Genomic DNA, 26,422 nt, shown 5'->3' with positions numbered 1-26,422 from the left:
AGAGAGCGAGAGAGAGAGAGAGAGACAGAACTATTTTGGTCTCAAGAAGATGTTAACTTTCTTAGACAGTATTTATATAGTTCTTATTTGTTATTTTAAGTGACTGTATCTTACTTGCTTGATGCATCAATTGGTACTAAACTTGGGCTGGGTTGCCTGCAATTCAGAGGTATGCATATAACAGAGTTGACATGTACCTATAGGAGCAAAGCACAGAAACCTTACAATATCAAAGTTCTGATATGAAAAAAAAATGTACTAGTCCCCATTTTTCTCCACTGTTAAATGATTAGTGTCTCAACTGGTACTTTCTGCCATGAGGAGTATAGGTGATTCTCTTAGGCTGAGCTATTGCAGAAGACCCCAAGACCATAAAATTTGCATTTTTATAAAATTAATTGTGTCATGTTAGCATTTCGAAACAGCATTTTGGTATAACTTGTACTTTCAGAAAAGTTCTAACAATAGAATTGTGTTTGATATTAAAGAAAAATTGTACAGTATCTATATTTTAATGCATTTTGCATTCTACAGTCTAGATGATAATAGATTTGATATGCCCTATGCTATTTTAGGGGTATATTTATATAGTTTGGAGAGGGTGTAGCTGACTTTTAAAAAACTGTATTAGGGAAATTTCTTATAGAAAACTAAACTGAGTAGAGCCAATCATATATGAAGGAATCCTGTGTCTTCATCTCTTACTCTCAATTAATATAATATGAATAGTCTTGTTTTATTCAGCTTTCGTTACTTAGCTCGATGATGTAGAAGGGAATCTTTCCCCAGTGATGTAGAAAGGAATCCCAGACATTATATAATTTAACTGATGTTTCAGTCTCTTTCTCTCCTAGTTTTGGGACTCAGACCCAAGATCTCTTGCAGGATGGGCAAGCACTCTTTTTTTAATTAATTTTTTATTTTTTTATATTAATTACATTTTATTTGCTTTGTATTCCAGCTGTAGCCTCTTCCCTCGTTCCCTCCCAACCTCACCCTCCCTCTTTCATCTCCCATGCCCCTTCCCAAGTCCACTGATAGGGGAGGTCCTCCTCCCCTTTCATCTGACCCTAGTTTATCAGGCCTCATCAGGACTGGCTGCAATATTCTCCTTTGTGGCCTGGCAAGGCTGCTCCTCCTTCAGGGGGAAGTGGTCAGAGAACCAACCACTGAGTTCATGTCAGAGACAGTCCCTGTTCCCATTACAAGGGAACCCACTTGGATACTGAACTGCCATGGGCTACATCTGAGCAGGGGTTCTAGGTAATATCCGTGAACAGACCTTGGTTGGACTATCAGTCTCAGAAAAGACCCCTGTACCCAGATATTTTGGTACTGTTGCTCTGCTTATGGAGCTCCTGTCCTCCAGGTCTTTCTACCTCCCCCTTCATTCATAAGATTCCCTCAATCTGCCCAATGTTTGGCTGTGAGTCTCAGCATCTGCTTTGATACACTACTGGGTAGAGTCTTTCAGAGGCCCTCTCTGGTAGGCTCCTGTCCTCTTTCCTGTTTTGTCCTTCCCATGTCCATCCTGTTTGTCTTTCTATGTGAGGATTGATCATCTTACCCAGGGTCCTCCTCCTTGTTTGGTTTCTTTAGGTGTACAGATTTTAGTATGTTTATCCTATATTATATGTCTAGTATCCACTTATAAGTGAGTATATACCCTGTGTGTCTTTCTGCTTCTGGGATACCTCACTCAGGATGATCTTTTCTAGATCCCACCATTTGCCTGAAAACTTCATGATTTCCTTGTTTTTAATTGCTGAGTAGTACTCCATTGTGTGGGCAAGTACTCTTATCACTGAGCTACATCCTTAGCTCTTCAATGTATGTCTCAGAGAGAACAGAAAATATTTGCATTTCCTGTGAGTACAAATTAGCTTTGTTGTAGAATAGTTCAAAAGTGCTTGGAAACAGTCTGGTCATAACAGCATCTTGTAGTTAATATGCATTTAGAAAGATGAGTTGGTGTTACTTGGATATTTGATTATCACAGTGAATCTCAAAGGATTTGGAATGTTGATTTTATAAATATATCTATGAACACGTGGATTTCCTGTCACATGTATGTATGAGGCATCTGACAGTTTGCATTGTGAATGGTTCCCACCCTCTCTACAGAATTGTTTAAGAGAGACAAGCAACATGTCATAGTAACATTTAGTATTCTGTCAGCCCATGGATGAGCCATTAATCAAAGAGAAGTGAAGGAGAGTAGTGTGGAGGTAAGCAAGAGAGAACAAAGAAGAAAGAAGGAATATTAGATGAAGAGTGGTGATAGAGTAAACATGTCAGCAGAGGTGCAGGGATACCACACTTTCTCTCACTCTTTGCTGTGTCTTGAGTTGTATAGTTCTACTTATTTTTGACGTTAACTAAACCTTGCTTTACTTTTAGCATCTGAACAATTGTTGATTCCTTTCTTTTTTTTTTTTGCCCCTTTATCTAGAAAAGACATTGCTCTTCTGCATTCAGATAGCAGTGTTTTGTTTTTTTTAAACTTTTATTAATTACACTTTATTCATTTTGTACCCCCCATAAGCCCCTCCCTCCTCCCCTCCCGGTCCCACCCCCCCCTTTCTGCATGCATGCCCCTCCCCATTCTTATTGAGTGTTGTTGTTGTTGTTGTTTTTTAATGTTCAGGGGTTGTGAGATAAAACTTTAAAACTGAATTACTTTAGGACCAATTGTGCTGTATTTGCTTTTATACAGATAAATGATTGTGTAAATGAGTTCAAATTTTGGGTACTTCCTAGGGGCTGAGTTAAACTGCACTCTGGATGAATTATCAGTGTAGAAAACATTAACTTTGTATAGAGGTTTGCTTTAGATGCTCTTACTGGAAAATTGTATAATAACTTTTCTTTGTATGTTCTCTCTTCCTGCCCCTTTCCTGGATGAAATTGGTTCTAATCAAATTGGACTCTGCAGTTCACAAGATTCCTTTGCAACTCACCATTGGAGGTAAGAGATGCCTTTTAGATCTTTGTGTTAGTATTGCCAATAGAGTAGCTCTGCTTGTTTCTTTCATCTGGCATTTCTTTGATAATTTAGGAGTGATTGTTCTAAAGCAATACATTTTTCAGTAATAGTAATGGAATGAACACAGCCAGTTTCTGTAACAGCTATTCACCTTTGTGACTGGTCGGTGCCCCTTAGATACATTTCTTTTTCTCAGTAAGTAGAGAGGAGTCAGCCCTAGGCTGTATTTCTGTGACCCCTGTGTTGCTTCATACTCTGCTTATGTCACTGTCACGCTTCGCAGAGCTGGATAGGCATAAGCTGTCATCAAGGAGACTTCATGTGCATAAAACACTGGAGGAACAGAGGACCTGCCTGGCATGGAGCATTCGTTATAACACAGGCCCTGTTCTCAGTGCTTCCTTTGCTTCTCATTTTGTTGTCATCCTGGTTCTCATTTGGAAAAGTTGTGAGGTTTAAAAAAGTCACTGGATGATCAGAGAACCAGAGTCGTGTGACCTGTAGTTGGAGAAAAGCTTGTGGATGATTATGGAGACTTAGAAAAAAGCAGAGCACTGTGAATAGAGGCTGGACTTGAGCCATGTCAGGTTCAAGATGTGCCTTTGCTTACTAGCTACATGGCACTAGAAATCAAAATTTCCCTAGCTATCCTTTTAAATGAGGCAGCATGTTTGTGAACAGAATTTTATTGTTCAAATCCTGTAATATTTTGTATTCTTCTTTTAAGGTGGACATCAACCCCTTGTACTCCAATCTGTGTTTTCATTTTGTTTTGTTTTTGTTTTTGGTCTTAATTTTATCCTTTTCTTTGCTTCTGTTGTTTGTTTCACTTTAAGAACCCCCTTCTCAGTTCCCAGCTTCTCCAATAATACTCCTTTTCAGAGTTGAGCCATAGCCTTGTATTCTTTGTGAGACCATCTCTGATCTACTCATACATTGGGAGTTTTTTATTTTTTCCTATTTCTATAGTGTTGTATTCATTTGATTATTGGAGTTATTCTTCTTAATGGTGAGTGATGGCCTGTAACCAGTTTGAATCATCTCTAGGAGAAATGGAATAGATCAGAGAAACTGTAACCGACCAGGTTTGGTCACATTTTCTAATCCTTCAGTCTTAGGATGGAGACAAAGTATAATGGTGGAAGGATGCAGGGCTGTGAGTTGTGAGGGATATGAGTGGCCCATAGTCAAGTCATTTAGTCCCTCTGGGGTTTAAATGCTTTCTACTTTCCAGTCTGAAAAGGGAGTAACACTCACAGGGTTATTATAATTAAATGAAATGATTTGTGGCCAACACTGAGCATAGTATAGGAAACAGAACTTTAAATAATGAAATAGAAATAAAAAATCATAAGAAACTTGAAGACAGTATGCATCTATTATCTGCTGAAATTGAAGAAGTACTTTCTGACCAGATACAAAAGGCTAGGAAAATTTGGTTTGACTGTATAAAGAGACATAATTTTGTACATGAAAACAAATGTAGCTAAAGGTAATTCAGGGCCTGGAGAGATGGCTCACTTGCTGCTCTTTTAGAGGACCTGGGTTTGTTTCCTAGCGTTTGCATAACGGCTCACAACTACCTGAAACTCCAGTTCCAGGGAATCCAACACCCTCTTCTGTCCCCTGTAGGCAACAGGTGTGTATGAAGTACACATACAAACATGTACACAGAACACTTGTATACATTAAAATTGAATAAATCTTTGAAAATTAAGGCAGTATGGTAATTGTAATAAAGGCATTATTTAATATATTTAATCTTTTAGATCCAATAAAATATCTTTGCTATTCTTTTGCACAAAATTATGTTAAATGCTATAAGTAGTTGATAAAATAATGCAACTGATAAAAAATGTCATTGTGTGTTAGTAATGTGAGAAATGCAGTTTAAAACAATAAAGTTAGTTAGAGTACCTTCCATACATAGCATATTAGTAAGGAGGCTGGAATTGGAGGTCCACATCCCTGGTCAGTTGACATTTAGAGCAGTGGTTCTCAACCTTCCTACTGCTGTGACCCTTTATACAGTTCTTCATGTTATGGTGATCCCCAGCCATAAAATTATTTTGTTGCTACTTCATAACTGTAAATCTGCTACTGTTATGAATTGTAATGTAAATATCTGATTTATAGGATGTCTGATATGTAACCCCTGTGAAAGAGTTGTTTGACCCCTCACAGGTTGGGAACTGATGATTTAGATGATTATTGACCATTTGCAAAAATGCTTTTAAATGGGTCTCACCAATAAATTTCTCTTAAATGTAAGTTCAGTGAGAAGAGAGCTTTGTTTCCCCATGTTCTTTTTTTAAAGATATATTTATTTATTTTATGTATGAGTGCACTATCTGCATGCACCTGCACGCCAGAAGAGGGGGCGTCAGACCTCATTATAGATGGTTGTGAGCCACCATGTGGTTTCTGGGAATTGAACTCAGGACTCCTTGAAGAGCAGTCAGTCTTCTCAACCACTGAACTGTCTCTCCTGCCCTACGATGTTCCTATTTTTAATATAATAAGTTGTACATAGTAGGCACTGCTTTAGTAAATACTTGTTGGATGGATGGGTTGGAGTATAAATGGATGGAGAGATTACTGAATGAGCTTGGTAGGGTTGAGGCTAAGTGTAGCAGTCTTTTATTTATAATTTGACAGAACTCAATTGACAGCAAATGAAGTTTACTGTTTGTATTTTAATGTACTCAACTGTTTTCCCAGCTTGATTGAGTCTACTAAGATTGGATACTGCCTTTTTTATCTTCGATGCTATTAGTTGTAGAAAGTTGGAGTTTACCAACTACCAATAGACCAACAAATAAAGATTTTAAAATCGCCTCTCACTATTCTGGTTAAATATTGGGGCTTAGTGTATCAGATCTGTAATCTTTGGTGAAAAGTATAAAGTAATAACATGATCAAAATTGAGTGATGGTTTTGGGCTTATAAGAGGAAGATAAAATAATTAAACATGGTCATCCTGCCTCCACTTCCCTGGTAGGATATACCTTGAGAATTTCTGTTGATAGTTCTTTAGCTTGGAATTCCACAGATGCTGCCTGATGGTTTACTGAATGGCAGCCATTCCCAGATCTCCTTCGGTAGCTCTGAGCTCAGTCAGGATTTGGTTTCATTTCACTACACACTGCCTGAGAGGCAAAGCCAAGCCAAGAGAATGCTGGAATCCTCTATGTGTTTAATTTTACTATTCAGAGTATATTTTAGCCGGGGATAGGTATTCTCCTAATTTTAAAAAACAAAAGAATAATTCCAATAGAGACAGCAATCTATAGGAAATTTACAGATAACAAAGCTGACTTTGAGCTTCATTTTGTCCATAAGAAGTTCCATGAATGAACCAGGTTCTTCTGTTGTCAGCTCCAGCCATTTAACTGCCACATGAATCTAATGAAATTGTCAGGTTATAATAATTACGTCAGTAATCTGATATGTTGTCACTTGAATGGACCATGTGTGGAAAGTCAGTTCCTTCTCTCTGTGGGGTTGACCCTTTTCATTCCTGAAGACTAATAGCAATCAATAAGGGTTATGGGAAAGAGCTTTTATCACTTTGTCAAGCCAGGCAGCGCATTTCTATTATATTTCTAATTTTGAGTGGCTCTCTGTAGCTGCTGATGTACACTTCCCTGCTAGGTTTAGTAGGACTTCTGCCTTATAGAGATTTTTACTGACATTTCTGAGTCTGAGTTATATTTTGTGTGGCACCACTTACAGATGTCTTCAATTAAATGCAGGTAAATAAACGGGATTATGTGTCAGAGGTCAAAAGATTCCTGACATTCTCTTAAGAGTCAGACTTTTCCACCCAGGCCAGTAGGCTTCTGTCTCCTTCTCATGCTTGGAGACCAGAGATAGCTGCAGCATAGGCTAACATGTTAGATCATGTGTCAGTGTGGGGCTCGGACTTCTCTTTAGGTATGTCCTTCTGATCCTTCATCTCAGATTCAAGTTCTCTCTCTTAGGAGTTATATTACTGAGAAGCCAGTATCTATAATAGGCAGGACGGTGCTTATCACATTCCTTATGTTATTTCTCACAGAATATCTAATGCTTATGATGAAAATTGAGCCCAGAAAGGTAGATCAGACTAGCTGGGTGCTGAGACCCACAGCTAACAGTGTGGGACAGGAAAAGCAAGACGGGAAGAAGACAGAATGGCACTGCCATGAGATGCTCGCATTCAAGACTCTTACTTGAAGGAAACTAGTGATCAGAGATGGATTTAGTGAACTTAGGAGCAGGATTTATGAACCTTAGCCTTACAGGCATCACACCTTTGTAGTGCGGTGCTGTGCGATGCTGATCACGTTGGAAGCTTAGCTGCGTCTCCAGCTTCTGTCCACTAGATGCCAGTAGCACCCGCTTTACTACAATGGCAAGCACAGTCTTGTAGATGACACTGCCAGGTGGCACTAAGAAGCAAAATTGTTTTCTCTTGAAAATCATTATGGGACGTGTACGGGGTGGGGGGCAATACAAAGAGAGAACATTAATGATCCAGTAGTGCTGATAAGATACAGTGTGAAAATGTTTTCAGTTCAATAAAAGGTAAGAAAAAGTAGGAAAAGTAAACTAAAAATATAAGTGGGACAAAAAAACAAAACCAAAAAAACCAACAAACCAACAATAGAAACGTATAAGACCAGTGGCAAATGGCCCTCTTAAATACAGTTAATTATTGCATTAAATATAAAATCTTAAATCAAACTTGGTTTCATGGGAAATTTTATTTTCGCATTGTTCCAATCTATCTTGGCTATTGTATTACATTTGAATTTTTCAGATTTTTGTTTTAAATTCCAATAGCCACATGTGGTCAGTAGTTATGCTGTTGTACAGTATAGGGCCACACACTCCAGTTAAAAGTTTGAGATTGTCAGGCTGGATAAAAAAATAAAAGTAATCTCTACACTTAAATTTGAAGATGTGGAGGACTTAGAGGAAATAAAAGACTGCAGTAAGCTGTTCCCATGAATGAATGTTTACCATAAAAACATTGGATTAGCTGTCGTTAAATCAGACAAAGTAGTCTTCAGGATAGAAACTGAGGACAGAAAGAAGATGCTTCATAATGAAAAATGAAAGTCAAGTATTTTCTAAAATGTAATTCATTAAAAATAACACCCTTAAAATAAAAATAAAAACCAATAGAAGGTAAAGGAGAAATAGTCAAAGTCAGTGACAGTTAAAGATTTTAGGACAATTTCTTGATACTTTGAGGGACCATTTAGACAAAGTTAGAAATAATCTGGAAGACCTGAACAGTGTGGTCACAGTTTTACTTAATTGATGTCTATCAATAATATATTCTTCAGTGACAAAAAGATCTGAAGTCAAGCAAGTCATAAACTATAGAAGGCATGGTTCATTTGTAAAGCATTCTTGCTTTAACTGGCTTCCCAGCTGCTCCTCTGTTTTGTTTCCCTTAGCATTAGAGCTTGGGCCCAGGGCATGGAATAGCCTAGACAAATACTCTGGTACTGAGCTACGTCCCCTTCATTGCTCCCTTTAAAAATTTAAGTGAGCATGCAAAGTTAGGGGTTTCATTGTGACATTTAAAATAGGTACATTTTCAAGTACATAAGGATATTCATCAAGCCAGAGCATATTCTAGGCTATTTTACAAAGGTCACTAAATTTAAGAGGATTGAAACTGTAATTAAATTGGCATCAAGAACCAGCAGAATGCTTATATAGCACTCTAATAACAGGAGAGCTTAGGTAAAAGTGGTTGAGAGACTTGGCGTTGTGCTATTCCAGAGGAGACAGATGTCTAGAAAACACTAGAGAAACTATCCATTGATATTCACTTAGGAAATGGAAGTAAAACCATAGTGAGTGAGAAATCACCATGAACTCACCAAATGGCTGGAATCAAACAACAGATGGAGACTGGCACAGTGTGGAGAGATTAGAGTTCTTTTACTTTGCTGGTAGGAAAGCAAAATGTAGAGCCATAGTTCAGCCGTTTTTTGAAACATTACCATTATTTTATGATCCAGAAACTCACCTCTTGATTGATCGTTGATGATTATGCCCAAGTGAAATAAAAAGATGTATCCTCATAAAGAATTGTATATGAATGGTTACAGCAACATTATTTATCATAGGCAGAACGTAGAAAGAACTTAAACATCTCTCAGCTGGTGAATGAATACAATTGAATAGTAGTTAGCAATGGAAAAGGACATAGATGAATTTTTTTTTTTTGGCTCTTTTCAGTTTATTGCATGAAGGAGTTATACTAGTCCAAGTTAAAAGTGGACCCCATAAAACTTGTAACAAGGGACAGAAGGGAAATTCTATTCATTGCAAGGAAATCCTCACTTAAGCTTCAGAGCTACAAGCACTTAAAACCCATGAACCTTCAGCTGATTGTCCTTAGTCAGTCCATTCTGTCAGGAACTGGCATGTTCTTGGACTGGTCACCCTATAGCTGCATTACTTCTTCATATTCTGGATGCTCAATTACAGTACCATTGCAGGCAATTCTTTTCTTAAAGGCCTTCACTAGTTTCTTTTTATCCTAGTCATCAGTGATCCCTTGGATAGTAGTAAGGGTCTTCCTGTCATTTCTCTGTTGAATTATTATGTGCATAGAATCCTCAGTGCAAGCAGGAAGCAGGTCATCACCCTTCCTTGCATCAGCAGAGGGGTTGAAAGAGTGGAAGTTCTGGATAGTGGACATACAATATGATTCCTTTTCCTCAGTGGGTACGGGCCTGGGAGTGGGGGACGGGATGAAACTCAGAAGCGAGGGGACTTGAGGAGGAGGCCGTTGAGTCCTCAGCAGCAGCTCTGACTAGGCCATGGATGAATCTTAAGGAGATTATAATAGATAACATAAGTCAGACACAGACTATATATTATATGTCCCTTTATGTGACTTATCCAGCACATTTAGAGTCAGAAAGGTGGTCAGTGATTGTCTGATAGATAGTCTTAATAAATGTGGAAGGCTGACTGCAGGTGGGCTTGGGAATTTTGCAAGGCTATAGAAAAGTGCTAGGATTCTGGAGAGATGGCCCAGTGATTGAGAAAAAGCACGAGCTGTTTAGTTAAGAGCATTCAAACCATCTTCAGCTTCAGGGGCTGCAGCATCCTCTTCTGGCTTCTGTGGACAGCTGCTTTCATGTTCACCGACGCACACAGATATACAGACACAGAACGCACACACACTTTAAAAAGTAAATCTGAAAACGTTCTAAAGTCAGATTGTGCTTCTAGTTTAGGTTCTTAAATTTGCTGAAAAGTCATAGAATCTTTTGCTTAAAGTGGCTAGCGTTATGATATGCAATGGTATCTCAGAAGCAGAAGTATCACTTTGTCTTTGAATGCTCTAAGTATTATAGAAAGGTCTGATGTCACTGGGCATAGTGGTACATATCATAATCCTAGCTGGAAGTGGTGGCAAGAGGAACAGAAGTGCTGACAGCCTGAGCTACATAGAAACAGAAAAAACGGGGAAGAATAGATCTGACTTGGTTTGATATCCTCTCCATTACTACATCCTTCAAAATAGTAGTTTATATTGAAATTGATATGTTTTAATTAATATTTTAGTACTTTTTAAATTAATGCTCATAGTATTAGATAACAAGCCATGAAGCTTTCAAATCATTCCTCAAGATTTTTTTTTTTTTTTTTTTTTTTTGAGTGGGCAATTGCTTGGCTTTCTATAAAAGACTTAGGAAGGCACTCTAAGACGATACAAAAACTTCATTGTCTCTTCTGTCGGAATATTATCATGAGATGGCTTTCTATGACAAGGTATTGCCAATGGTCAGAATTTGGAAAAAGGAGTTGTGGGAGGGAAAGACCCGAAAGAAGCCCTGGAGACATGAAGGGTAGAAGCAGAGTTGTTAAGCTGGAGATCAGATAATTCTTCTAAATATGGAGTACACTGACAGTCAGAGCTGGCGTGAGTTGGAGTGCTGTGGGGATGGGGCTAGGAAGAGATTGAGCCGGTGAGTTGGTTGGAGATTTTACTTGTTTTAGTCTAGTGCTTGGGCCCAGCTTTATTTGAGGAGGAAAAGCTAGATAGAAGGAGGTATCTAATGAAACTGTGGTCACTTATAGGTGATGGTAAGCAGTCTGTTGGTGATAATAGAAAATCATGAGAGGAAGACAGACTGTGGCTTGAACCACTGGACCAAAACAGAAAGAGAGGAGCAGGGCTTTGTTGTTTATAGCTGTATACATTAGGAGAGAGTCCTGTAGTTTTCAGATTGTGTCCCATACACTTGAACTGGAAGTTGAGTGTCATTACTAAAAGGTGTCAATTAGAAATCTGGAACAAAAGCACCAGATTGTCCTTTGACTGCTGTCCCCTTCCCTTATGTCTCAGGGCAGTTGGGCAGTTCTGGCTTGGGCAGAGCTGCTAGTAACTAGGCCAAATAGTTGAACTGAACACCTCATTCCTTGTCTTGAGTTTGCTGTGTTGAGTACAGTGTAAGCATCTTGCACATGTAGCCAGATCGTGCTTCCAAAGCTTATTGGTCAGGAGGTGAATGTACTTCAGTTAAGTTTTGGACATCACATGATTGTTGAGACAGTGTATATTGAAAATGTGTATTGTCTAGTGAAATGACAATGAAATGAAAATGAAGTCTTTCCTGGAAAAGAATCAAGGTGACTAAAATGTAAGAGTTGATTTTGAGAATAAAGGAAGCGTGCTTAAAGTAGAAATCCAAACACTAAATAGAAAAGTGCCACACATTTGTCTTGTTCAAGATTTTTTCTGCACAAACTTGAGTTAGTATACGGATTTTAAAAATTCCAGATATTTTCTTGCTGGGTTAGCTGGCTTTTTTTTAAGCAAGTAGAAGTATTCACCATTACTCCCAAGACCTTTTTAACTGCGTTCAAAATTAGGGTCATCTTCTCTGACAGTTTTCATTGCCCATTAGTTGTGCGTGAATGCTTCAGAAAAGGCTTGAATAGTAAGTCCTGGGGTGGATTAGTTTCCATGGGGACATCAGCCTTGTTTGATCTTGGCATTCATTGAGTTCTCAGTCTGGGATGTCATCAGGGAATATGTTTTCCTGTAAGAAGGACTGGGAAAGCAGAGTTGCCAGTTGAACAGCATTTAATGACGCTCACGCGGCAGTCACTCTGCAATCCAAGGTTGTGTTGTAGGGCTCAGCAAATACTGTCTAGTTTGTAGGGTCAAAGTTTGAAATTCTGTTACTTTTTGTAAGCCATTTGGGAAGTGCCTTGCTTTGTAAAGTCTTTTTATTGAGAGAGTTAGGATTTAAAATACACAAAAATCAGATTAAGGCAAAGCACTTAATGTTAACATTTTAATTTTTTAAAAATCTATAAGTTCTATAGTAATTCATATTTTTTTCTTTCTTCTTTACATTTATTAAAATCATTTGTGGTAAGTCCTTTATCACTTACTTCAGCTTTGTAAAGTTCAGTTAAGATTTGTCATACTATGCTGTTTTATTTAGGTTGTAGATGAGAAACTTTTTGCTCTTTGGGAGCATTTAAATTCCTAAGAAATATATTTTTTTTCCTTATCACTTGGTTTTGCAAATTGCTGAAATGTCTTAGTTTATTGTAAATAGCACATGGGCGTCCACTGTGACTGTTCCCATGGTTTGCCACAGAAGTTGTGTCCAGTGAGTAAAATCCTGACTTGAGATGGAAGTCCAGGTTTTGCTCCTTCCCAGCATGTCCCTAAATTGGCTTAGTGACCTTGGAGAAATCTCTTAACACTTCATTTTTCTCAGTGGTGTAAGAGTGTCCAAAGGAAGAGCGCTCAAGACTGAGCAGGTTAAGCAACATGTTAGTAGGTCTTATGGTCTCTTTCTGGGCTTAGGTATCATAAAGCATAGAAGTAAAGTTTCCTTTCCACTCCTATGGCTTGCTCTTCTTTATTCTCTGCTCCATGCTCTCTCTTCTTCTCTATTCTTTATGATCTGGGACACGTTGCTACTTTGCTTTAGAATAAGCTTACTCAGATTTTTTTTTCTTTTACAAAACAAATGTCACCCCATCTTCTTACATATTCATATTCATATATATATATGTATATATATATCTTATTTTTTAAATATGGTTTCACTTATCCTTATTACTCAAACAGTAAATTTTATTTTAGTGAAGTAATTCTTTATCATAAGAGCAGCCAGAAATCTTGCGAACTATTTGTTACCTCTAGGCATTGTGGCTGATTAAGAGGGTACAAGTGCCCTCACTTCCTTGAACATTCTGTTACACTTGTTGCAGTGGCAAGATGAGTGTGCTGACATGACCCAGTGGTAATGTGGAGTGTGTCAGTAAGAAGGAAGGGCACGTGCTCATTATTTATTTAATTAATTCGTTTATTTTTACCATTACCTAGAGACTGGATATCCGATGAGGGGTCATTATATTTCCTTTTTTAAAATTTATTTATTATATATACAATGTTCTGCCTCCATGTATGCCTATATACCAGAAGAGGGCACCAGATCTCATTATAGATGGTTGTGAGCCACCATGTGGTTGCTGGGAATTGAACTCAGGACCTCTGGAAGAGCAGACAGTGCTCTTAACCTCTGAGCCACCTCTCCAGCCCCTATATTTCTTGATCTACATTACATTTTAAAATTACTGAAAAGTTTTAGAGATTGTTTAAGCTGAAACAAAATATAATACATAAAATGTCAGTTGTTTAACACCAGTAACCATTAGGGAATTGCAGTTCAAAACCATGAAGTACCACTTGGTACCCATCAGGTTAACTTTTAAGAAAAACAGAAATAGTGTTGGTGTGGAAGTAGAGAAATTGCAGCCTTTGTGGATTATTGCCTGGAATATAAAATGGTGTAGTTACAGTAGAGGAAGGTATAATAGTTCCTTTTAAAACTAAATAGAGCTTGGTGTGGTACTATACATTTTTTAGTCTCAGCCTCTGGGCACAAGGGCAGGTAGATCTCTGGGAGTTTGAGGCCAGCCTTTTAGTAAGTTACAGAACAGCCAGGACTACATAGTGAGAGGCTATTTTAAACAACAACAACAAACCAAAACTAAAAATACCTAGAGAATTCACTGTGATGTAGAAGTTATACAGCAAAGAGGGGAAGTGAACAGTGTAGGAGTGATTGTAGCAGCATGTTCACAGCAGCTAAAAGGTAGATCCAACCCAGGTGTGCCTTGACACATGAATGACCAGTAACGTGTTACCCTGGCACAACAGAATACCGTTCACCTTTCAGAAAGAGAAATTCTCACATATTGGATGGAACTTGACAAAACTCAGGTTCTGTCCTGAAATTTTTCCCTCCCATCTTTATTCTCCTTGGAAAATTCTCTCAAATGACTTCCTCTTTGCTAGTTACTCTGAGCGTGCATGTGTGGGGCCTCTCTGAGGCACTGGAAGGCGGGTAGGTGAGGAGGCAGGTGTATTTTGTTAGGATAAGTAAGCACCCATTTGGGGAGCAGTTTGGCTGAAAGTGAGAATTGGCCTATTAATATTCATGTCATTTCTACATGCTGCTTTAGAAACGGAAACGTACTGCATAACTCATTAATCACCAAAGCTCGGCCATCTTTCCCTTGAATTCAAGGTGAATTTTCTTTTGTATCTCGGAAGGGAGCTTTATTATTTTTTCCTGTTATCAGCTAAATCCTTGAAATGGAGGCACGTGTGAAAAATTTCTGATTAATTCCTTTACATATCCTAAACTGCACACTGCAGACTTGGAAAATAAATTAAGTATTGCTAATCCCATCACTGACTGACTCATAAGGAAATTAAAGGTAGGTGCTGTAGTTTACATGACTTTGCTTTTAAATGCTCTAAACTATGTAATTCTGTAAACACAGGCTTTAGGAATGTACCATTCAGACTGAGCAAAAGCTGGCCTAAATGTGCTCATTGGTCTCCTTTTATTTGTATCTGACAATTTGTTTCTCAAAATTGAAACAGAGGGCAGTCCTTAGTATGAATCCTGTTTTTTTGTTTTTGTCTTTTAAGCTTATACCTTATAGGCTCCTCATATTTTAAAGATACAGAAGTGCGGTTCATGCACCGCTGCATATATCAGAGGATCCTCAAGATCGGTGTTGTTCTCATAATGCTGTGATGCCATTAGTTTTCCTGACTCACTCGCCCATGAGAATACAGTCTTTTCCAGAGGCTTCCTGATGGCAACTGATTAAATGCAGAGGCAGACATGAGAGACACAAGTGATCTTCTGATACAGATTTGGAAACAGTCAGAACCATGTAACTTTGGTCATGTTTGGGGGCTTTTGTTTGTTTGGTTTTTCAAGACGGGGTTTCTCTGTATAGCCTTGGCTGTGCTGAAACTCACAGAGAACCACCTGCCTCTGCCTCCCAAGTGCTGGGATTAAAGGCGTGGGCCACCACTGCCCAGCTATATATTGTTTTTTATATTTTGGAAACCTCAAGGTTTGATTGTTTTTTCTGACACAGAATGAATGAAATACATTTAAATTACTGGATTTTTGTTTTTTAAATTTCACTTTTGTTTTGGTAGATTGGTAAATATCTGTAGATGTATTCCATTAGATATGCACTCTTGGGAGTTCTCTCTACTTTTCTAAGTATGAAGGGGTTTTAAAGCCACAAAGTTTGAGACCTGTCAACTTACATGATGTCTTTGGCTTTAGGGCAAACCGGCTTTTCCTTTCTTTTTTCCAAAATAGTGTGCTTTCCTGTATAATCTATAATTTTTTCTCCCAGTGTGTTTGTGAGAGTTGAGCAATGTTGACAAAAGGCATTAACTAAAGAGATTTCTGACGTGATAACCACACGTCAGAAAATTCTCAAGTCAGTAAGCTTTGGTGACATGGGGGTACTTCTCTAGCAAGGGCTCCTGAGCTTTCTGGAAAAAGCGGGCTATTCTCAGACTTAGCTCTTTCTAACATGGTTGAAATGATGGTGGCAGAGGAGAGTCAGGCATGTCCAACCTTTTCATGTTGTGACATGTCACCTATAGAACTCACACTAGAGAATCACGCAATTGAATTACAAGAAGCAAACAAACAGAAGAAAGAAAATAACACTGGGCCTGCCTTATGCATAGCTTATGTTCCCTTGGCTTCAGGGCAGAGCATCTATGTAAAATTTGATATTTTTCTGCACGGGAGATTTCTATCTGTTCTTTTATTATTTTTCAGTGATATAAAGTAGGGTAGGTACACTGATTTTATATTTGGGTTATAGATCACTTTTACTTTGTTGCTTAAAATAGTTCAGTAATGAATTAGCTCTTTCAGTTAACTCCTGTGCTCCTTTGAGTGTGGATCAGTTGTTTGAGTCCTACTTCCCTGACACTGAGACCCAGAAAGATCATTTTGTGTATTTCCTGCCACCCCTAAAGTCAGTCACTTCTCCTGTTAGTATTGGTTCCTTTGCTTGCAGAAAATGTACCAAGATCTTGGCAGTAGGGTGTACTCATTTCTCCTAGGGTGTTTCTTTTAGGCCCTCTCAGCTGACAGAAAAAGAAACGTGTGTGTATAGTAACTCTTGAGCATGCACATACTTATAGTGTGCACATTTCTGCGTGTAACCATCTGTGTTTACAGCAAGCCAAGCATGAGTTCTCACATTTTCAACCATAATTCATCATCACTTGGATAACTCTAGCCACAGCAGTGAGAACCCTACCATATGCTGTTTGCTTAATTGTTTGTTAAACATATAGCAGTGTCAGAATTGTTAACCTGTACCCCCACAGGAAGTAGTTTATCAGTATTTACATGGACTTCCTTTTGTTTTCATCTGTACAGACACATATTTCCAGACTTGCTTGTTTCACCTCTCTTCCTCTGTCAACTCTTTCAGTAAGACTTTCATACATTTATATTTCATACAGTTATATTTATTGTTAAAGTCTGTATGCCTTCATAAGACCTTCTAAATGATTTGCAAAATTTTGCATAATTAAGATGTACTCTCCTTTAAAGTGATGGGTTTTGATAAAGATGCATGGTATGATTTCTTGCTGTTATGGTGTTATATAGAACAGATCCATATTCTAAATGGCCTATGTTTCATCTCTTAATCCCTCGCCTAGACTTCTCAAACTCCTGATAATGTGGAGTAAACAATCTGCATACTTTTGCTTTTTACACAATGTAATTGTAACTATAGAGGATGCAGACTTTCAGACTGACATTTTTTACTTAGCAGTATGCATTGAAGCTCTCTCTCTGTCTCATGCACATGTGTGTGTGCATACATGTGCATACATGCATGTGCATGCTTGTGTTCGTGTATGTGTATATGTGTTTGTTTCTTTTGTTAATAATACATTATAGGGAAGAGCCAGCATTTACCTATTTATGTACTGAAGGATGTCTGGGTTACTCTGGTTTTGGCCAGTTAGGAATAAATGTCATAAACAACTTGTGAGGTTTTAAGTTTTTAGATAAGTTTTTTAACCAAATGGATAAATACAGAAAAAGTGATTGCTGTTTTTTAATGTCAGAGTATGTTTGGTTTTGTGAGAAGTTCCTGAAGTACCTATAACCATTTTACCTTCCCACCTTCCGTGTATAACTTTCTATTGCCCTGTTGTTATAAAAGAATTGAATTTCACATTTTATCCTTTCATTCTAGGCTTTGTTATAATTATATATTACAGTTTTTTCTTCATTCTTTGGGATTTTTACAGTCATGTCATATGTTAAAGTTGATTTTTCTCTTCTTCATTCTGAATTAATCTCTTGCCCTCTCTTTCTCTTTCTTCCCTCTCTCCTTCTCTTCTTGCCCTTCTCTCTCTCCCTCTTCTTTCCTTTTTTCTTTTTTCTTTGCTCCCTTCCTCACCCTGTCTCTCCCCTCAGAACTTGTACATGCTAAGCAAGCACCTACCACTGTTCCACGCCCCCAGCTCCTTTTATTCCCTTCCTCTGTCTTATTATATTAGCTAGATTTCAAATAATGCTAATAGGAGTTGGCTGTGTTCATAATCTTAAGTGGGGAAGGAGAAGGAAACATTTAGTTTCTTACTGTGAATGTGCTGTTAACTATTGTTTTTTTGTTTTTAAACAGCTTGAGAAGTCTCTTCCTGTAACTTGTTAGAAGCTTTCGGTCAGCTCTTGTAATGTGTCATGTATTTCCTGCACTGATTAATGTTTTCACATTGTTTCCTTTAGTGGTCCTGTAGATGAGGTAGATCACATTAATTGCTTTTCTCTCCTTTTTTCCACTTTTTCATTTTTTTCTTCTGTTACTCTTCCTTTTTCTTTCACATTCTTCCCTTTATTTTTAGAGATCGAGTTTTTCATGGTAAAACACTTTTTAACTGGAAGATGGTCACAACAAAGCAAATTTAGGACTTAATTACCTGAACAAAATAAAAACTTACTTAGATTAAGAGATCTCTTTAATGTTAAGAAAATGTCTCCCTGTTGACGTTTCTGTGTCTGTTTTTCCTAGGCAGAGCACCCTCCTAATGGGCCAGAGTGTGGTTATGGCTCCTTTCACCAGCAGTACTGGCTCGATGGGAAGATTATTGCTGTGGGAGTGATAGACATTCTCCCATACTGTGTGTCTTCTGTGTATCTGTACTATGATCCTGATTATTCATTTCTATCTTTGGGTGTGTATTCAGCATTAAGGTAAGACTTCTTTGTACAGTTCTAGGTGTAGATAATGGAGGTTCAGATAATTTGTTTATATCATCATATAATAGCAGGATCCCTTTTTGATGATATAATTTCCTGCTATTGTAGGCCCATAACTTGTATATTAATATTTAAAAGTAACAGTTTTAGGGGGCTGGAGAGATGGCTCAGAATTTAAAAGCACTTCCTGCTCTTTCAGAGGACAGGAATTCAGTTGGTCAGCACCCACATCTAGCTGCTGACAGCCACATATAACTCCAACTCTAAGGGCGCACACACACACACACAAACATACATACAGGGTGGGGGAATGAGATTAATTGTGGAGGAGAGAATAAAATAAACCTTTCTCAAAAAGGTAACAGCTTTAGAAATGAGCTATTGTTTGATGGTAATTCTCTAGCTTTTAATGTTTCTATGTACTCTAGAGTATAAGAAATCATTGGGGACTCCTGTGAGATGGCTTAGCAGGTAAAGTGTCTTTTGGGTAAGGCTGTTGTTCTGAGGTTCATCTCCAGGACTCATATAAAGGTGCTAGAATAAAGCTAACTCTAAAAAGGCCATATTCATTCTCTCTACCTTCATCATACACACACAATAATAGTAAATATATTTTTCAAAACAAACCACATCTGGAGAGTTTGTTGTTTAATGTATTTTCTAAGCTCCCCTGTCAGAATCATTTTTAGTTCTTAAATGTAACATTATTTATATTGTTATCACTACGATATATGTATTATCAGTATGAATCAAGATACAAAACTAGTGTGGTATGAATGAATTAAAGGAATGTGCATCTCCTGTAAGAAAGTATACATTGTTTAGGGAAAGGGCCACATTTGACAATCACTTTATTAGGCACATGGCTTTCTGAACATGGAGAGTGTACACCCACAGACTAAGGAGGTTGTGTCATTATGCAGTCTTATGAGACCACTTACATATTTGGTCTGCCCGTGACTGCAGAACATCGTGAGATGCATACAAACAGCAGTGGAACGTTCCTGATCGTCTGCTGGTATCTGTGGCCCGTGTTAGAAAATGATATTTCTATTTGGGGCCATAGCTGCAAAAAGATGTTACAGCGTACAAATGTCTTTGGAGAGAAGGTTGTGGCTGGGATGTCTTTTTCAGAGTAATAGTTTCTGTTCTTTTTTTTTTTTTTTTGCTTTTCTTTATGTGTGCAATATAACTAAAAGAAGGATGTTTGGAAACTGTTTTGCTTTTGCCTTTCAGGTAGCTTGAATCTCTCTCTCTCTCTTTTTCGTTTCTCAATCTTTGTGTCTTATAGTCACATTCATTTTGTTTGTTTGATTTGGTTTGGTTTTTGGCTTTTCAAGACAGGGTTTCCCTAGGTAACTGCTGTCCTAGAACTTTATTGATAGAGCAGGCTGGCCTCAAACTCACAGAGATCCTTCTGCCTCTGCCTCCTAAGTGCCAGGCTTAAAAGCTTATAGTCACTTGTTTACACTATTGTGAGGTATGCTGCCACGTTATCTTAGTTTTTGAATGTGTATTATTTTCCTTAATTATCCAAGTAGAAGTCTTCATGCTTTTCTCTAACCTAACAGTTTGAATTTTACAATTTGGGTTGGTAATCATTTTTTGCCCATGTCTTAGTGCCCACCTTGTCATTTCCTCCCTGACTTTTCTTTTTATATTAATAAATCAATAACAAATTTACAATTACACAAGGTTTGTAACTGATCTCTGTGCTTTATATTAAATAATTTAAAGGCTAGAATATCTTAGGTAGAGGTAGTGAGGGTGGTCAAATTCAGGCTGTATTTTGGAGATAGACCCCAGTGACTTACTGGATAGATGAGGATGGGTTGTGAATTAGGCGTGCAGTGATCTAAAATAGGCAGGACCAAGAAAGCAAGTGTCATCTTGACTAGCCAGGGTGTGGTCAAGAGTGTGGACGGGTATGAGGGTCAGGTTTGCTTGGATACATATATTCTTTCCTCAGTTTGAGTCTTGAAAATGGATTAGTTCTAGGAATAGTAATGTTTATTCTGTTAAAGAAACATTTAAAATATTTTTGATAACCTTTTAAAGATTTAAGTTTGTTCTTGAAAATGAACAGAGTATTCCATTAAACACGGAATTTCTTAACTGGACAGGGTGGAATATGCCTGTAATCTCGTTACTCAGGAGGCTGAGATTGGAGGATTGGGAGTTTGAGGCCAGCTTGGGCCTACATAGCAAGTTATGGTATAGACTACATTACATATTGAAACCTTCTCTTACAAAATAAAACAAAAGCTCTTGGATGTGTTTATACTCCTTGCTGCTATTAAAAAGAACAAGGAAGAAAACTTTCAAAAGACAAAACCAGTATGCTTCATGCTTTAGAAATTTAAATTTTTTTTGAAACTCTCCTATACATTTTGCTTATTCTTCAGGACAAGTAGGGGAAATGTTGTGCCAAGATTTATCTTAGTAGAGATGACAAGTACTTCACACATGAGCCATGCAGTGGAGATTCAGCATTTTTGTTTCATTAGCCCTCTGCTAACAAATGGAGAGGGTGTGGAGAGAGGGTGTGTTACCGCCCTCTCATTCTAGGAAACACATTAACTGCTCGTAGCAGTACAAGAGCTATGGATCATATACAGACAGAACAGTTCTGTGCAAATGCATACATAATTTTTCCTGAAATGTGATGGCTGTTAATCTTTAAATATTTTGTTCTGCTGTTAAAACAGCCCAGATGCTTTGAACATTCTAGGGCACAGTAAATAATATTATAGATATCTTTATTCTCATGTTCTGTTGGTTGTAGGTCAGTTCTTTTGCCCAATAAAGTATAAAATCTGAACTTAGATGTATTTGTTCAAAATAATTTAGAGGTTATTGGGGGTATCGCTGTAGTAATAATCATCTTGTGTTATAAAAATCATTTATTTTTATTTTTAAAGAGTTGGGTGTTTTGATGCTTTCCATTAGATTTTATTTGAAAATTGAAACCAGAATTAATTGTACTGTTTTGTTTTGTTTTTTTTTCCAGAGAAATTGCTTTTACTCGACAACTGCATGAGAAAACATCACAGCTCAGCTATTATTATATGGGTTTCTATATCCACTCCTGTCCCAAGATGAGATACAAGGTAATTTCAGTTTCAAGCCTGTGCCTGTTTTCAGTACAGAAGATGAATCTTCAGAACAGTGTGCATCTCAGGGCAGAGAACTTGGCTTATGTAGAGGCGGGAACAAGTTATTAAAGAGATGTTTTGCTTGGTCATAAGGAGCTCTTTCTGAAGTGAGATTCACAGCCTCTACTGTGCAGACCTGGTCCTGTGTGTTGTTGTGAGATTTAAGTATGTTTTGCATTTTCCTTTTAGAAAATAGTTGTCAGGGTCTCTTTAGTGAAGGCCATTGGTATTTCCTAAGTGCTGATACAGAACCACAGAGGGTCTGACTCTCCTGTCCCTGCGACCACACTTCTGTCTGCTTCACACTGTGGTGCTCAGCTCTGGAGGTCATGACGATACATCTGGGGTCTCCCTCTCAAAATGTGTATTGTAGGTGATGCTGGGAGAGTCATAGCATAAAACTGGGTGAGACAGTGGTGTGTAGATGTCCTAGGAGGACATGGGGTTTTCTTCCAAAGAGTGAAGATAGGTGTGATGGAGAGGCACATTTCAGGGAGAGATGCTTGTAAGTAAAGAGTCTGAGTGCCATCCCCACAAGCACGTGAGCAGTTAAACATTTGGGAGACCTATACTGTCTATAAATAGGATTTTTTTAAAACAATGTGAACAGTTCAAAAACATGCAAAATAAAAATAAAAACTTTACTGCCACCCTTGTGCCCACTACTCTGCAGTCACTCTGTTTTCTCTTACCCCCTTTCACTCCATTCCCACCTTCATCTCCTTTTCAATTATTGTGGAACATACTAAGGATACCCCTTTTTTGGAAGACAGGCTCTAATGTAGCCATAGCTCACCTGGAATTTGTTATGTGCACCAGGCAGGCTTCAAACTCTTTATCTGACTGTTTTTGCCTCTCAAGTGCTGGGATTAAAAATATGAGCTGCCATGCCAACTAAGGATATCTTTTTAAATTGAAGAATCTAGGACTGCTCCCCCCCCCCCCATTTCCTCTTATATTTTGAGGTACTAGGAATCAAACCCAGGACCTTGTACATGCTTGTTAAGTGGTCTACCATGAGTTATACCTGACTCTCACGAATATCCTTGTGTTTGTAAATATTGTAGTGGGGTATTTCTAAAGCACAAAAACACTTTGAAAACGATTACAGTCTTAATACCACACCTGAAGAGTATTGACAGTGTTTCTAAATATCTTCTCATATCTGGTATAGTCAGTAATCCTATTTCCTGTTTGCTAATCTGTTTCACCATCAGTTTATTTAACTTAGGACCCAAACAAGGATCATATATTACATTTAGTTATTATATCTTAAATCTCTCTGAGCTGTTTGTTCTTTCACTTTTTTCCTTCCTTTTCTTTGAAAGAATAATTCACTGGACTTAGTACTTGTGATCCTGACTTTAAATCTTTGAGGTTGAGTATTGAATAGCTGATGGTTCCATTGTCAGCACTCATGGTCTCTAGAAGTAGGACTGGCTACATTCAGTTTCCTCAGCCATCATTTCTGTGTTTAGGAATGACTTTTCCTGCACTCTGTTTTGGATGCTTAAACTAAATTTGACATTCATATGACAACAGCATTTTGCATTTCTTCCCCAAATTCAGGTGTGTCCTGTTGATATATTCTAGGTGAAGAAGTCTGTTGATAGTTATCTTTGTTTTGTTTCCTAGCTAACTTCCAGTGGCCTTGCCACATAGTAGATTTTGTGCATGTGTGTATATATGCACCTGTGTGCCAATGTACATGTAGAAAGCAGAGGAAAACCTGAGGTGTCACTCAAATGTAGTTACTCAGGTTCCATCCAATTCTTTAAAAATACAGGTCTCTCACCTGCTTAGAACTTACCTTATGAGTTTAGCTCCAGGGAACTGCCTGTCTCCACCTTCCGCTCAGGAATTATAAGACCATGTCCTGTCTTTTTTACTTAGGTTTTGGGGATCAAACTCAGGTTCTCTCCTGTATCTTACCAGCTGAGCCATCTCTCTAGCCCCTACATAGTTGATGTTTAATACTTAGTCGAAACTTGTTAATGAGTAGAAATGCTAATGAGGAGGTAGGATTAAACATCAGCTATGTAGGATGGTGAGAAAATCATTTGCTTAACAAATACTTGTTGAACGTAATTAGGATACCTTCTATTTTGCAAATCTGTTATATAACTCAGGAACAGGTACATAGTTCTAAGAGAATATGGTAAGTCTGTGACTCTGGTTACAGAGTGTAGGTAACTACTCTGATGGTAAAGAGTAGTAGCACAGGTGTGTGAGTGGAGAGTTGCTTGACAGCAGCTAGTCTCAGTTTTTATACCTGAAAAGCAGGATGATTGAGGATGAGATAGAATTGATTAGTATTGTCATGTGAATATGTGGTCTCCTCAGTTGGATAGCATTTACGAAGTCGTTTTGTGGGGTCAGTCATTTTCCTGCTTGTGTACTAACAAAAGCACCCAAACTTCCAAGCTGTTAGCTGGATCTCTTAATTCAGATGGAAAGGAAGACCTAGTTGGTACCAACTTTGCCTTTCTATGAAAACATTTAAAGTTGTGCGCACTTGCCTCTGCTCAGAGGAAAGTGGTGCTGAGTTCCTCTGTTGCATAGCAAATGCAAAGGCTCACTTTGTGGACTATGTGGGAATACTGCCTTTGTGCTAACATGTATCGAAAGTGTTCTGAGGAATAGTGAATTTCTAGGCCTTCTGTGTCTTCCTTCAGTCTGAATCTTCTGCCAGCCCTTTACCTCTGTGCCTAGTGTCTTCCTTTCAGTAAGGTCTTCTAGAAACGGAGGATGACAATATAAAATAATGTGGAATCTTCTGTAGAGAACATCTTCTCGCTGAACCACTGCATGCCAGTAAACTCTGCAACTAGCACTTAACCTGTGTTTAAGAATATTGCTCATGATCATAGCAGCTTTATTCATAATAGCTAGAACCTGGAAACAACCCAGATGTCCCTCGACGGAGGAATGGGTACAGAAATTGTGTACATTTACACAATGGAATACTACTCAGCAATCAAAAACAAGGAAATCATGAAATTTGCAGGCAAATGGTGGAATCTAGAAAAGAGCATCCTGAGTGAAGTATCCCAGAAGCAGAAAGACACACATGGTATATACTTACTTATAAGTGGATACTAGACATATAATATAGCATAAACCTGCACAAATCTGTATACCTAAAGAAACCAAACAAGGAGGAGGACCCTGGGTAAGATGATCAATCCTCACATCGAAAGACAAACAGGATGGACATTGGAAGAAGGACAAAAGAGGGAACAGGACAGGAGCCTACCACAGGGGGCCTCTGAAAGACTCTACCCAGCAGTGTATTAAAGCAGATGCTGAGATTCATAACCAAACTTTGGGCGAAGTGCAGGAAATCTTATGAAAGAAGGGGGAGCTAATAAGATCTGGAGAGGACAGGAGCTCCACAAGGAGAGCAACAGTACCAAAATATCTGGGCACAGGGGTCTTTTCTGAGACTGATACTCCAACCAAGGACCATTCATGGATATTACCTAGAACCCCTGCTCAGATGTAGCCCATGGCAGTTCAGTATCCAAGTGGTTCCCTAGTAATGGGAACAGGGACTGTCTCTGACATGAACTTAGTGGCTGGCTCTTTGACCACTTCCGCCTGAGGGGGGAGCAGCCTTGCCAGGCCACAGAGGAGGACAATGCAGCCAATTCTGATGAGACCTGATAAGCTAGGGTCAGATGGAAAGGGAGGAGGACCTCTCCTATCAGTGGGCTTGGAGAGGGGCTTGGGAGGAAATGAGGGAGGGAGGATGGCATTGGGAGGTAATGAGGGGACTACAGCTGGGATACAAAGTAAACAAACTATAATTAATACAAAAAAATAAATTAAAAAAAACAAAAATAAAAGAATATTGTTCACTTTTTATATATTTATAAATTATCCTAGTGGCTGGAGAGATAGCCGAGTAATGAAGAGCACTGGCTGCTCTTCCAGAGGACCCAGTTTTGGTTGTTAGCACCCAAATGACGGCTCACAGTCCTTCATAGCTCCAGTTCTCGAGGACTGAACACCCCTCTCTGGCCTTTTCAGGGACCAGTTAGGCACGTGGTGCACGTGTGTACATGTAGGCAGAACATTTGTACACATGAAATCTTAACACTCAAACTCTAAAGTGTCTTTTTTTTTTTTTTTTTAATTGAACAAAGGAAACATGAAGACTAGTGTTTATACATGGGAATTTCTTCCTGGCATTTTTGGTATGTTTTTGAAATCATGAATCCTGAGGAAACTCATGTGAGAAGTTAGGAAATTGGGGGAAAGCATGTAATTATTCCATAAAAGCTAAATTTGAAAAATCAACATTAAAATGTTACTGGCTTGAGAAATCCTTCTGTGTCAGATGGAAGGAAGATGTAGAGACAGGACTGAGGGAGCAGGCAGCTGATGTGACATGGAAGGAAGCAGGGCAGGATTATGTTAGAGGAAGCTGTTAGGTCTAATCAAAGTAGGGGGTGGAGCTCTGTTGTTAACAGTGTGAATAGTGGAATAACTACAGTAAGAATTTAAAAAATACATAGTTACATATGGTAATCCCAGAACTTGTGAACTAAACAAAAAAAAAAAAAAAAATGCTATTAGTTTGAGGCCAGGCTGGGCTACACAGTGAATGTGTTCCAGGCTGCACAGCAAGACAGTACCTCCAAAGACAATGCAAGAGGCCTGTCTGTGGT

At 38.3% G+C, this 26,422-nt stretch overlaps 1 protein-coding gene and 1 pseudogene across 1 annotated transcript in view; one reads left to right on the top strand and one right to left on the bottom strand.

Moving 5' to 3' along the window:
- Window positions 1–2,291: 2,291 nt before the first annotated feature.
- Window positions 2,292–26,422, top strand: part of Ate1 (arginyltransferase 1) — an 85,388-nt gene continuing 61,257 nt past the window's right edge. The window contains exons 1-4 of the mRNA XM_055608848.1: window positions 2,292–2,303; window positions 2,936–2,968; window positions 18,407–18,588; window positions 21,605–21,704. Of these exons, the coding sequence (XP_055464823.1) occupies window positions 2,292–2,303; window positions 2,936–2,968; window positions 18,407–18,588; window positions 21,605–21,704 (327 nt within the window). The remainder of the gene's footprint in view (window positions 2,304–2,935; window positions 2,969–18,406; window positions 18,589–21,604; window positions 21,705–26,422) is intronic.
- On the bottom strand, window positions 9,358–9,695 carry LOC129678208 (eukaryotic translation initiation factor 1-like; annotated as a pseudogene).

This window comes from Psammomys obesus, unplaced genomic scaffold, assembly GCF_907164565.1.
Source record: "Psammomys obesus unplaced genomic scaffold, mPsaObe1.curated_primary_1811, whole genome shotgun sequence".
Lineage (NCBI taxonomy): Eukaryota > Metazoa > Chordata > Mammalia > Rodentia > Muridae > Psammomys > Psammomys obesus.
Note: the sequence above shows the minus strand (reverse complement) of the source record. Positions and strands in the feature narration are given on the sequence as shown.